The 13,761-nt window shown below is 48.5% G+C and overlaps 1 protein-coding gene across 1 annotated transcript in view; it reads left to right on the plus strand.

Moving 5' to 3' along the window:
- LOC119393121 (keratin, type I cytoskeletal 9) overlaps window positions 1–11,600 on the plus strand; it is a 51,604-nt gene extending 40,004 nt beyond the window's left edge. Inside the window, exon 2 of the mRNA XM_037659946.2 lies at window positions 9,392–11,600. Coding sequence (XP_037515874.1) covers window positions 9,392–10,561 — 1,170 coding nt within the window. The 3' untranslated portion in view covers window positions 10,562–11,600. The remainder of the gene's footprint in view (window positions 1–9,391) is intronic.
- The last annotated feature ends 2,161 nt before the right edge of the window (window positions 11,601–13,761 follow it).

Below are 13,761 nucleotides of genomic sequence, written 5' to 3' on the forward strand. Positions count from 1 at the left end.
CTTCGAAGTTCATCAATGAAGTAAGTATTGGAATCTGGCGGACGGTAGCAGACGCCAACCAGTATCTTTGCCCTCGATATAGTACATGCGGCCCACACTATTTCAAGGCAGGAGTCGGTATCCACCAGGAACGGCGCTAATCTTTTTTGATAGCTATAAGAACACCACCGCCTTTTTTTGCTGTGCAGTCATGTCTATATAGGCTATACCTATTCGGGTTGGCGAAAATTTCACTGTCCATCACATTCGGATGCAGCGAGGTTTCCGTAAGTGCAACGATATCGCTATCAGCATCTTCCAACAAGAAACACAGATTATCACGTTTCCGAAGAAGGCTTCGAATGTTAGTAATAAATAAAGATAGTGTTTGAGAACTGCTGCGACTAGGTCTAGGTATTGCCCGAGTTCTTTTTTCCTTGCATAGCTATCTAGCAGGTGCTGTAACAGAGTCTGTCGCGCTATCATACACATACGTTTGTTGATTTAAAAAATTTTAAAAAGACAAGCTTGCCTCTCTTATCCTGCATGTTGGCAGATTCAAGTAACTTTCGCCTTGCTACACTGGTCGCGCCAGAAAAGTCTTCTCTAATGGAATAGGTCAAGCCTTTCAGCTTATGCGCAGATGCAAGAATTCGCTGCTTGTCCCTGTAGAATGCAAGTTTCGTGACGATAGGTCTGCGCTTATTCACGGCAAACTTCCCTAGTCGATGAACACGCTCAAACTTGCTCCCAGTGATAGTAAGGTCCAGCAGTTGGGAGCAGAAGGTAATAATTTTCTGCTCGGAATCGTCCCATTTCTCTTTGTCATCATCCTCAAGCCCAAAGAAAAGCAAGTTCGACCGCCGAGACCTGTTATCCGCGTCGTCACATCTTTCTGTAACTTAATTTAGTTTCGCAGCTAGGTCACACAAGGAAGGGTCAAGGCCACTGAGCTTAGGTATGCGAAGTGACGATATAGTGTTTTCCAGTGTCGTAAGACGGCCGGACAGCTGCGTAATTGTCATATCTGTAGCACGTTGCTTTTCTTTGATGCCCTTCACCTCATGAAGTATTTCCGTTTGACCGGACTCGAGCCTACGCATAGTATCCAATACCAATGAAAGCCCTCCTGCGTTGTTTGCACAGGGGGCGGACCAGGATTTGTCTCTACATCGCCGGCCATTAATAGTAGCAAGGACAAAGCAGCGGAACAACATCGCGACACTGACCAAATGAAGCGCTTCATCACAGCACAGTACTTTGGTGGGCACGACGCCGCAAACGAGTAGTAGTCACTGAGTAATAGTCGGTGACAGCCTAAGAATAAATATAAGCTCCGCCCACGAGGCCGCATTGCTCATATTTTGCATGCCTCCGCGCTACAAAGTAGTTCCTAAACAATGGCAATAACTTTCACGCATATAAACCTTATTTTGCAATACTGCACTGATATTGAAATGGAGAAAGCAAAGTTATATAAAATAAATTGGGATGGCGCGAAGTTCAGTGTCAGCATAATAATATATGTGTTGTTTAAATCGCACCCCCCGCGCGTTGATCTCGGAGTCTATACGAAGAAGTAATGTACAACTCAAAGGTGATGTTTCTGAGCAGTACCTATTATGGTAATAAAACAAAGACTGCCAGATTTAACATGAAACTTAAAGAAAGTATTCGTTATTTTGCGGTTTCGCAGAACAAAATAGGGACATTAATCACATTTAATAAGGTCGTTTGTAATTCTTTTGCGCAACTCTCGCCGCCAGTTTTCTTCACCGTATGCTGTAACCATGGCAACTGTGACTCAAAGCGAAGTATGACGAAGTGGTCTGAGATTGCCTTTGTGAATTTCGACTCTTGTGTTGCCGCAAATACCGCATTTGCGTCTCTAGTCGCCGTGCTTGTCATCGTGTTTGAGGAAAACGTCAAGGCTTCATTTGACGTCTTGTTTCAACGAAATAAAAGCGTGTAGCACACACGGCGTTTAACTTTGGGGGCCATTGCATGCGTTGCCGTTACGTTCACGAGCCAAGCAGATGTACGCGGCTAAATTGGCATTGACTAAAAGTTTTACGTGGGATTGTTTCTCGCTTCGACAACTTGCATTGGCACTGCCATTACTCCTTAAGCCCTTAAACGTTCAAGTTTCTAATAATTTATTATTTATTTATTACATACCTGCGTCGCCCCAGTGGGCATTACAGCAGGAGGGCCCACTTTTGCTAGAAAAAAAAAGACCCCTACCTTCTATACATGTGTGTGTCTGTGCGAAGGTATATATATATATATATATATATATATATATATATATATATACGTAGGTAGTGAAGAGGCTGTCATCGGTTGCCGTAAGATAAATAGGAAAAGGATACACGCTTCTCAAAAGACAGTTTATTTGTCAACGTTTCGATCGGAGGCCGATCTTTATCAAGGCAAGATTTACGAGGCTTCCATGCGCTTTTATAGCACCATCCTCCGGGCAGGTAGAGCGAAAAAAAAAATGTAGAAATGAAAAAATCAGTAGCCAAAAGACCATACGTATACATTCGGACATAGAAAAAACACGTGCATCTTCGAAGAAAAAAAAAGGAAAACATACAGATGTCTCTATAAATAATCTCGGTGGACACAATGAGAAAGTACATTCCTTTTGTACATTCTCAAGCCCCACCTTTCCGGCTCCCCCATCCTTATTTGTTCGTGAAGCATAGTGAGGGAGTGAGGCTTCACAAGAAGGGATAGGGAACCCAAGCTCAAGTTTGCGGCGCGACGACAGCGCCGCGCCAGCCGCGCCGCGGCTCTGTCGGAAAGCTCTGGAACTTGGCGCGGCCGACTCAGACCCTTTCACGGTAGTGGTAGCGCACGTGTGCACGCGTTCTTCTGTCGGTGCGGATAACTGGGGGGCCGTCAGCTCGGCACGTTGAACCGAGATGCTTGCTGTGCGAAGCTGCGCATTTCCGCGATGGCAGAAGCGATCCCACGGAAGTGGACGCGAGGTCGAAGTATTGCTCCGTCGTGCGCTGCCACAACAGTGCGGACAACACCAAGGCACGCGATTCACGTGTGAAACTGTATCGATTCCCGGGCGTGTCGCACGTGAAATAAAGGCGGCAAGCGTGGATAGCTGACAGCGCTGTCCCGCCTTCTATTTTGGCTGTCTGAGTTCATCGCTTTCGTTCGTTTCGACTACCTGAATCGGTAAGTAACGCGGCGCATGCACGCAGCGACTACAGCAATGATTACTCGCTGTCTTCTCGCATTGTGAAATTTCAGTTGCGCTTGTAGGTGAAACCACTGTGTTTTGATTCCCCGTGTTCGTGAGACCTACCCGTCGTTGTTGAACGTTCACACTCACGTTATACCGTTAGCGTTGCGCGGTTGGTTGAATTCAACTGAAGTCGGCACATTGTCAGAAGTTCGGCGCCTGCAAATCACGTGTAGGGAAGGCTGCTTTATCACGCCGGAACGGACGTCTGTGCATTTTCAGCAAGCTTTGACATCGTTCTGCAGCTTTGCTTTGTTTTTGTCACTTTATTAGGATGATATATATTTAAGCCGCTAAATATAACTGGTACTTAATACATGCTTTGCAATTGCAACCTTGAAGTAACTACCTTCTGACTGTGCGATTTTCTAGCCGCGTTCGCGCAGCAGGTTTTACACGCCTGTCAAGTCGATATCATAAAAAGAGACTGCAAGCATGACGCGAGAGCCGAAAAAAACGAGGCGAGCAGTTCATCTTGCTTCACAGTGGTTAAAGCTCAGCTAGCTGCCTCGCGCCTTAATCGGCGGGTGATTCTCCAGCGGCACGGAGGACTTGACTCTAACCTTCTCAGGAAACAGTGCCATGGCCGTATAATTTCTTTGTTTCGCACGCCGCAAACGTTTGTTCACGAAAGTACACGGCTGCTACTGTAAGCATGCCATATCAAAACAACAATCATATGATTTGTAGTCCACACCGCAGAACATCGATAGCGTGTACGGCTTCATTTCGGAGTGCATGTGTACCATTATTGATCTTTAACATGACAGAATGAGACTTACCTGGAGGTATAGTCCTACGCGGTGTAATCGCGACTTGGGAAATGCATTTCGCTTTGAGTCAGGCGTCGTTGTCGTCGATCGACTGCTCTTCACCATTAACGTGATTGACGAGCCTTTCTCCTTTTATCAAGTTCGCTTTTCGGAAGTGCTTGTCCAGCTGTGAGATCTTTTTGAACCCGCGCTGCAGACGGTACATTTTGAGGCGCCGCGAGAGCTCTGCACGTGCACAGGAGCGAGCGGCAACGCGGTGGAGAGAAGGGAAAACGCGCGCTGCTGACACCCCAGTTTCTATCTTTCTGCCAGAGATGGCGCTGCCTGTCAAGAGCAGCAGCGCCGCTTAGCGTTGCTTGGGAAGCCTATAAGCGCTTAAAAAAGGGTCTATGCACTATAAGCTTCACGAGTTTAATATAAACAAATTATCATTGCGTAATACATGCACACAATGCACGCGATATGCTAAAAAACGCACGTTAGACAAAAACAAGAATTCCAAATATGATATCGTGAAGTATGATGCAATGCCATTAAAAACAAAAGCTTTTTTTACTCAATAATAGTTTTAGCGGCGTCACTTCAGTTACGATCACAATCCATGCAATCGACGTGTCACAGCGAGCGCATCATTTCACGGTTTGCAGACAACGATTACCTCGCTCAGCATTTCTCATTGCAAGGCGTTCGTGCATCGAGCGCGATACTTACGCGACGGGCACTTCAAGCTAGCAAATCATTCGGGGCTGGTGGAACTGAATTCCGTTAAGAACTGAATTCCGTTAAGAACTGCGCCAATAGGCACACGTCACATAACGACACACGCACTGGATGACGACCGCAATTATCTTCCTATAATGCACACACCACTGCATATTCTCCACACCTGGTTTGTTTACTTTCTCATTGTGTTGCGCTAACGGGTTAGGTTGGTCGCTTTCTTTCTCTCACGCTTCGTCCTCACATACCTCACTCATATAGGCACACAGCACGGCGCATATCACAATAGATCACCAAGATTCCCACGTTGCGAGCTCCAAGTAACACACACACGCACTTGTGGCAACGCTAATGCCATGGCTTTTGCGGGCGGTAAATCGTACACAGACGCGCACAATCCGACATCACTTTCACCTCACTGCACACGAATGAACGCGACGACAATCGCCGATGTGGTGACCCTCAGGCGATATGCTTGGTGTATCCGAGCGATGGAGGAACACACGCCGTGTTGCAACTTGACGCTGCCGAAGTGACGGAACGCGCTAAGCGTTGTACTCCGAACTGCTGCCACTTCGGTGCACTACAAACGCGGCACAGTCACAAGCTTCTACTGCATCGGATGACGACCGGCGAGGATGATCCTGGGTACGTGCGGATAACAGTAGGAATTATCTTCTTCTGGAAGAAACAAACACCGCAGGAAATTCGAATTGACGGATCTCAGTCTCGGTGCAGCGGTACCTCGCCTCATGTCGCGAACGGCGCCATGTTGCATTTTTATTGGTTCGTCTTAACCGTTACGTCATGGTAAAGACCGGCCGTAGTTGGACGCGCATAATACAAATGGACAGCGGTACAGTTTACTTTTTATTCTTAGCTTGTCACCGACTATACTCCTAGGACCAGCAGCACCATCTAGGTAACTAACTTGCACAATCAGGACGGGTAAATGATGCATGTCTGATGCGGTGTAGTGTCCAAATCCGCCAGTTGTGCGGTAGCTTTTATATCCTAGGCCAGCTATGATGTGGATCTTTGACGAAAAATGAGTAACCGACGCCTGTGCTCATGCATACTACCACACCGCGCTTCAGCAGCACGAGAGGCAGAGGTTCGTAGCTTGAGCCGCAAACGCGTGTGTCCCGTTGGCCTCTGTCGCGCTCCCCCAAGGCACGACATTCGCCCGTCGAAATCGTGTCCTTTCTGCAACGCGTATTGCAGCAGTTTTTTTAGTCGGTGCTCTCGCAATCGAAGCAGTCGGCGGCGGAGAAATCCCGTTGGTGCATGTGGAAGCTGCACTACACCGATGAGCCGGCGCACGCTAACACGAAGCGAAAGGCAAAGAACGTAACTGCGTCTAGGGTGCCTCGGCGACGCCAGCGCGGCTAGTGTCCTTCGCTGGTATTGAGACGCTTTAACCATGACCTCGCGCAATCTTGGAGTAAGCGCAATCGCGCGCAATCTCGGGGTAAGCGCTAGTAAGTGTCGATCCTGGCGCATTACTTCATTTCACCTGTCACAGACAGCGGCACCGCCCCGCTCCGCTGCGCCTACCTACACCACCACAGAGAGCACCGTGCGAGAGAGAAGGTGTGAAAGATATAAGGCGCGTTCGTGGAATGTACAGCATCTGCCGAGGTAGCTTAGTCTTTTTTTTTAGTCGGTTGAGTGTTGGGCGCTTACCGTCGCGGCCGCAAGGTTGGGGGTTCGATTCCCAGTGGCAGATCTTTTTTTCTTGTTTTTTAGGGGCGAAGCTCCTTATAGCGGCACCCGTTCGTCCCTCGTAGCGTAGTATGTAACCAGTCTTACGCTTTGACCTGCAAGGTGGTGCCGGTGGGAGATTTTTCCTGTGCGTTGTTGAACAATAAAAAATTCGCAGCGTTAGCTAAAAGCCGACTTCTTCTGTCTCTCATTCCCATTAGCAGCCATTCTTTACCTCCAAGGTAGTGCCTGGTGAGATTTCTCCTGTGCGTGATTAAACAATAAAAATTTTGTTCAAAACGCCGTTGATTGATGAAATAAACCAACAAAAGACGCCAGATGTTTTGTAAAAGCAAAACGAACGAACGCCAGATGTTTCTAAAGCAAAACGAAAAGACGCCAGCTGCTTAACGAAAGACGCCAGATGTTTTCTAAGCAATGGTTTTCTAAACAATGAAAATTCACAGCGTACATGTAAAATTAAAGTGCGCTGCAAGTCGTCATAACTCATCGAACCTTTAGTATAAACGCGCCCGATCTCACGTCGGTGATGATGTACTGGGCAGAATTCACCCACTCATCATCATTCACTCCGTGGATATGCTGTGATTTTTTTCTTTCTCAACCGTTGGTGTCCATTTTATCAACGTCATATCCGTAACGGAAGTACTTGATGGACCCCGGAATAAAACACCTTCGTTTTAAAAAGACGCTATACAAGCGTCATGTCGAGGCAACGCCGATTGTTGTTGCAGTGTGAGCTGTCCGCTTTCATCAGAGTGAAATAAACATTGCATATGGACACCTGTGACATCATAGGCCGTAGTAAAACGTTGCTCAAACACGCCGACGACCGCTACTTATGCACATAACGGCGCACTACGCTCTTAATCATGTCTTGAGTAAAGTGCTAGATATATCGAGAAAACTAGACTTTTTTTGTCAAGTTTCCGCGCTACAGTACTTTAACCGGTGCCTGATTTAGAGCGTACGGTGTGATGATGTACACAACGGTCCACTGTTAAAGGGAACGTCGGAGCGCGTGGCATCCACTCGGCACCGCCAGCAGCCGGCGTCCGCAGCGAGTTTTGCGCAATCGCGGAGAGCGCTGGGAGCGGTGCTCTTTCATCGCGTGAGCAGCCTACTTCGTGACAATTCGGAATGAAGCAGTACACGGCAGAGGACAACGAAAGAGAACAACGGGTTGTGCTCACTGCGCTTGCGCAAAACTCGTTGCAGCCACCGGACGGTGGTGGCGCCGAGTGGAAGCCATGCGCTCCAATGTTCCCTTCAATAATGGACCGCTGTGTAAGTAGCGGTCTATGCTCTACCGTGAGTGCCGATTTTACGTCGGAGCATGCGCTGCCCTTTAAACGTCAGTGTGGGCGACGTGCCTGGCAAGCTTTCGATATGCGCGCAATGAATTAACCCATATATGCCCAGTGTCCTACATATATGATGCTTCTTTGATGCACTCTAACATCGCTATTTCTTTAGTTCATGACTAGCGCCACCTACAGCACATCAAACAGGCCTAATTCTCGACGTGTGCAAGCCTAGACATTGCTTGCTTTTCATGCTGCCACGTGCCGACCGCTTTCTCTGGGCAAACGCGTGCTTTGTGTGAAAGACATCACGGAGAGGAAGAAGTGCACGTGAAATGCCGAACGCTTTCTCCGGGCAAACGCATGCTGTGTATGAAAGACATCATGGAGAGGAAGAAGTGCACGTGAAATGCCGACCGCTTTCTCCAGGCAAACGCGTGCTTTGTTTGAAAGACGTCATGGAGAGGAAGAAGTGCAATGTCGGTGTGCACGTGGAATGTTTCAAGGCTTACCACACCCGCACATAGCACCCTTAATGCCCTGTGTCCTATATGTAAGGACGGCTTGAAAGAAAGTGTTGCGTTTACCTGGCAGTAAATAAATAAATTGTTCTTCCTTTTGAGGGTAGAAGTACACTTTTTGTGAAAAAAATATTTGTTTTGTAATTTTTTCTGAGTTTGGGCATATATCAGTTAATTTGCACAAAGACATCACTCCACCTCGAAACGCCTGGCTGAAAGCAAGAATTCCGGCACAGGCTGCTGCTCGCTGACGGCTTCGCGTGAAATCGATTCCCACAATGCATGGGATTTGCCGAAGTTTTCAAGTTTAAGAATTAATTTATCATGTGGGAGAGTATCGAAGCCTTCACGGAAATCTAGAAAATTTGTTCATTCTTCTCAAGGGTTGATGCAAGGGAATGAACCACAGCGACGAGCTCTGTGATCTTCTGATGCACCCTTGTGAACACGCGCTGAACAGTAGTTAAAATAGAATGCCTTTCTAAAAAATACGGCCGATCCCACGCATTGTGGCAATCGATGTAATGCGAAGCAGCCAGCAAACAGCCGCATACATCTCCTTATTTGTCTTGACGCAAATATATATCGCATCTTTCTGTCGCATGCATGTGTGCATGTACAATATGGTATATACCATGCTGATGAAACGTATATTCTGGTACATACAATGCACGACCTGTCATTTATGTTCATCACGCGCTCATGTCGTGCCGTACCAATTCTGGCATATATCCAGTTAACAAAACAGCCGGAAGTGCGCCAAGAGATTATCATGTATATCATGCCATACATGACATGCATGTCATGATTTCCATGTTAGGACCTGTCGTTTATGTTCACCATAATGTCACATCGCGGAATACCCATTTTTCTCCATAACGAGTCAGAACGGCTACTGCCGCAATTCAAGAACCCTAGGAAGTCAGAAGGGCTTTTGCCGGGCTCACTGCAATAAGCTATACCTGTAGATGGCAGGTCCCGACAGTTTCTGTAGCAGCAGAAGAGGCTAGAGCTACGTGGGCGCTTGTTATCGCAACAGATGTGTCTATGCAGTGACCGGAAACGCCTCTGTCCACGCATTTATTGTCCTTTGGTCCCTCGCAGCATACTGCCCTCACGCTGCTGTCTTCCCTGGTGGGCGTTGTCCTGGCGGGCAACATTGGCACTGGCGGCGGAGGCTACTCGGGCGGGGAATTCACAGGCGGAGCCTTTGGCGGCTACAGAAATGTTGGCTATGGTTCTACTGCTGGCGGCTACGGCGGTCGCGGCATCGGCCGCTATCACGCTGGCGGCTACGGCGGCGGTCTCGGAGGCGCCAACACTGCTGCGGGAGGCTCTGCAAAGGCGGCTCATGGAGACGGCTACTTATCCAGAGGCTATAGCGTAGGCGACCACCACGGCGGCTACTCTGCAGCCGGAGCAAATGCACCCTTCGGAAGACACAGCGGAGCTTCAAACTACGCTACAACCGGCGGCAGTATTAGCGGCTACAACGGTGACGGTACTCTCAGCAGCTACGGCGGAACGCAGGGCGGCTTTCCAGAAAACGCGAAGATTGGTAAGCACTCCGGCAACCAGTACGGTGGCGCGTCGCTCTCAGGCGCTGCTGGGCCGAGTCGTGGCTTTAGAGGTACCAGGCTTACAGCAGGTTACGAAGGAGGGATCACTGGTGCCGGACTCGTTGAATCGGTGTACGCTGGTGGATTCACGGGCAACACGGTAACCATACCGGCGAAGGTGATTGTCCTGAAAGTCCCAATATCTCACAGTGAGGCTGGAGGCTTTCCTCACTCAGCCGGCAGCTATTCGGGTGGAGGATATGGACCATCCAGGTACGCACCATCGTCTGCTGGATATGCAAGCGTTGGCTCGTCTACTGACGGTAGATCTCACCAAGCATATGGATTGTCGAGCGGTGGTCACCTTAGTGTCAGCGGAGTTGGAGGTGGTGTAGAAAAGCCCAGTTACGGAGGTTTCAATGGAGGTTCAGGAAAACCCTATGCCGGTAAGGTAGTGTTCGACAATGGACATCATGGTGAGCTTACTGCGAGGAACGTTCATGGAGGATTTGAAGGATTTACCGGAAGTTACGGAGGTGGGTCCACCGAGAGCCATGGTGGCAGCCACGCTGGAGCTAGGAGCTTTGCAAGATCGGATGTGCACGGGGCCGGTAAAGCTGCCTTTGGTGGCATGCATCACGGCTACGGAGGAAGTGGTTACGGCGCTTCCAAAGGCGGTGGCAGCTACGGTGTTGCAAAGGGTGGTTACTGGTGAAAATTCATTCATTTCTACCTTGAGCTTTATGAGTGAAATGACCCGCCCCCGACTGTGCTTTTTAACTACGGAGAATGGGGCTGACGCTCTTGGTCGCATGCATCTCGAGAAATAATGTTCTTTTGTAATATTTTTACCTTGTAAGAGTCTATTTCACATACGGAAATAATCCGTGCAGTCGCTGTCGCACATGCATCACTATCCCGACTAATGAGAAGTAGAAGTAATGCTGCTGGAACCGACAAGCTGTTAGATAAAAAAGGTTGTGTAGCGATTGGCGTAGTTGTAAATCCTGCGCTAAATACAGTTCCACTACTATGAAACCTGAGGACAATTGCCATTCGTAAAGCTCCCACTGCGCCATTTACCGAACCGCGGATGAGGTCTATGTTTGAGGTAAACATTTCGGGTTTCTCCGGCAACGAGCAGAATCTGATTAGGGAGATTCGCAAACTCGATGTACGACATGCGCGCTACTTTTTGCTCTGCTTTATCGACTTCCTGCTTGCTACGCCAGTTGTGATACATGTCGTCTGCAGCGAGTTCCGTCAGGTTGTTTCCCCTCAAGGTGTAGCGACGAAGGGGCCGTTGAAGCGCCGGTGGGAGGAGCAATCGCGTGCTCGGCGAGGCCCAATCTCGCGCGTCTCGGGTGTCAGCCGCGTGTTTCCGAAGCGTTTTTAGCGAGCTTAAGTTAATTATTACGATCACTTCTCGGTTGTTTCTGGTAATTATATTATTTTAGACTTTGATCGTTTACTTTAACCTGGTTTTGAGCATTGCTAGCCTTGCTTTAGGCCTGTATTCAGCAGCTGATTGTGAGGGTGGTCACGCCGCATGAGATCTACGGACGACAAGCCGGGGCTCTACGGTGCTACGCATTTAAAGGCCGAGCGATATTGCTTGTTGGACGACATCTCGCCACTTCAAGACTGCGTTTTTCCTCGTTCCAGTGGGAAGTGATCTGGTAATCAAAAGTGGTCATCCGTGCAAGTTGTGTGCAAGTGTCTGAGTGCTTAATTTATCTACGAGCGAATAAAAGCGTTCCCACCACGCTTTCGCCTTTTGTGTTTCGCTTGTTCCTTGGCGCGTACGAGAAACTTCATTTGCCTGTATGACCCATGCAGGGGCTTGTGTGTTCATTAAACCGATGCAAAGCATCATGTACAAACTTGTTTCGCAGTTTGACTGCAGCTTAAGCCCAGGACCTAAACTGAAAAACAAATAACGAGGCAACGGGAACAGACAGAATAACAGAGAGCTGAGCTAGGTGGTAAGCATTCATTCTAAAAAGACAGGTCGTGCAAACACGGACCCAAGAAAGAAGGCAGGACTTCACATAAAAGCACCACTTTAGAAGGCAGGACACCACAAGCGCCCTGACTGACTTCTTTCTTGTGTCCCGACTTGTTTCCTGAGTTCTTTGTTGTGTCCTTGTTTGCACTCCCTGTCTTTTTAGAAGGAAACAGACAGCTCACAAGGAAACGCCGCATGTCGTCTATCGCAGTAAACACTTATTAAAATGTACTTTGACACATCACAGATAAAACATCTTATTGCAAAGTGAGTGAACGAAATAACGCTATTAACTGTAGTACTGTAATACAAAAACTACAAAAACGTTGATAAATAGTGGCTTAATTCGTCATATATCTTTTTTTGCATCTCAGTTTCAGACAGAATACGGAAATTGTCAGTGCTTAATTCCCACGAATTTACTTCATTTATAAAAGAAACAAAGTGTTCCATGCTTAAAATCTGCATGAGGACATGGCGCATAATGATTCTCTGTATGCCTAGCAATGCGACTGGCAGGATTCGGTTGCAAATCGGCCGAAATACGCAAGAGTGTACTGCCAGCGTGTACTTTTAATTAAAAAAAATTACACCATCTCCCGCTAAAGGGGACTATGAGGCGATGCGAATCAGCGTTTTGGCATGTCCAGCTCGCATTTCATCCGCAGCAGTTTCCCGCCGACGTTGCCGTTTGCGCTGGTCTTCCCTAGCCCGAAGCTCGGGGTCCGCTTGCCGACGTTTACGTTGCGCTTCGGCGCGTCGAGTCTTCCGCTGCTCCGCGATCTCGGCAGGCGTTAAGGTATTGTGGCAGCGCCGACGTTGACGTTGGAACTCATGACACCGGAGCGGTGACTGAGCGTGTGTACGCCCTAACGCGAGTCTTTTATCTAAATGGAGAGGGGGATGGGATAGGGGGAGTGGGAGTGGAGAGGGTTTGCGCATGCGCAGTAAGGGTGGTCCCGCCACACACCACATTAAAAGAGAACACAAACGCCGACTGTGAACCGAAAGGTCGAACTGTGAGGGATGTTATCCGCGTACGCTAATGAATGGCGTCGTCGCATGGCATCGTCACGGCGATATTCCGTTTAATGACCTATTATCTCAATTAATTACTGATATAATATATATTTGGCAGTTCGCCCTGGGAAGACGCGACCACCACTGAAAAGAAGTTCTTAATGGCCATTGTGCAACCTTGCTCCAATAAAGTTGTTTCTGCCAAACTACAGCAGTGCGATATTGTGTAAATCTAGTGCTGCGTTATATGAAACAACTCAACACCAGTCATTTGCCAGCTCTTCGCACTGCCAGCTATTCGTACTCGTAAGACCAACTGTAACGCCGGATCTATTGCTGCTTTCTTCCCTTAGTCTGTGGTATATGGAATGCGTAAAGGGAGTACCTACGACTATCCATGAACACTGAAAGAATGAGCGCTAAAAAATGAGGAGCACAAAAAGGAGAACAGACAAAGGACTGGCGCTTCCTGTTATCAGATCACAACGGCAGTGGGGTAATGGTCCGCCGCCGCCGCCCGTAAGCCACGGCCGCTGGATAAAAAGCACACGGGTACGGCCTGCCGCGTGCTCCGAAACCGGCGTGACGGGCCTAGTTTCCCGGACCACCGCCGCGGCGCCACCAGGGGGGGACGGGTTTCGCGGACGCCCGCGGGATCACGTGCGCGGCGCGCTTGCGGCAGTTATGCTTGAGCGCGTGCGTCTTCATGCGACGCCCGAAATCTCCTAAAATCCATCTAGCGTGTACACATCAGTTAATTACCGATATTTCTTGCACATTCTTGCAGCGCTTGGGAATTTTTGTTCTTGCCTTGCCCAAGATGCAACTTCGCGCACCGATCACTTTTTGCGGAAGTAATCGCGTGGGCATATTTTTTTGGTGTTCTT

Source organism: Rhipicephalus sanguineus, chromosome 5 (genome assembly GCF_013339695.2).
Source record: "Rhipicephalus sanguineus isolate Rsan-2018 chromosome 5, BIME_Rsan_1.4, whole genome shotgun sequence".
Classification (NCBI taxonomy): Eukaryota; Metazoa; Arthropoda; class Arachnida; order Ixodida; family Ixodidae; genus Rhipicephalus; species Rhipicephalus sanguineus.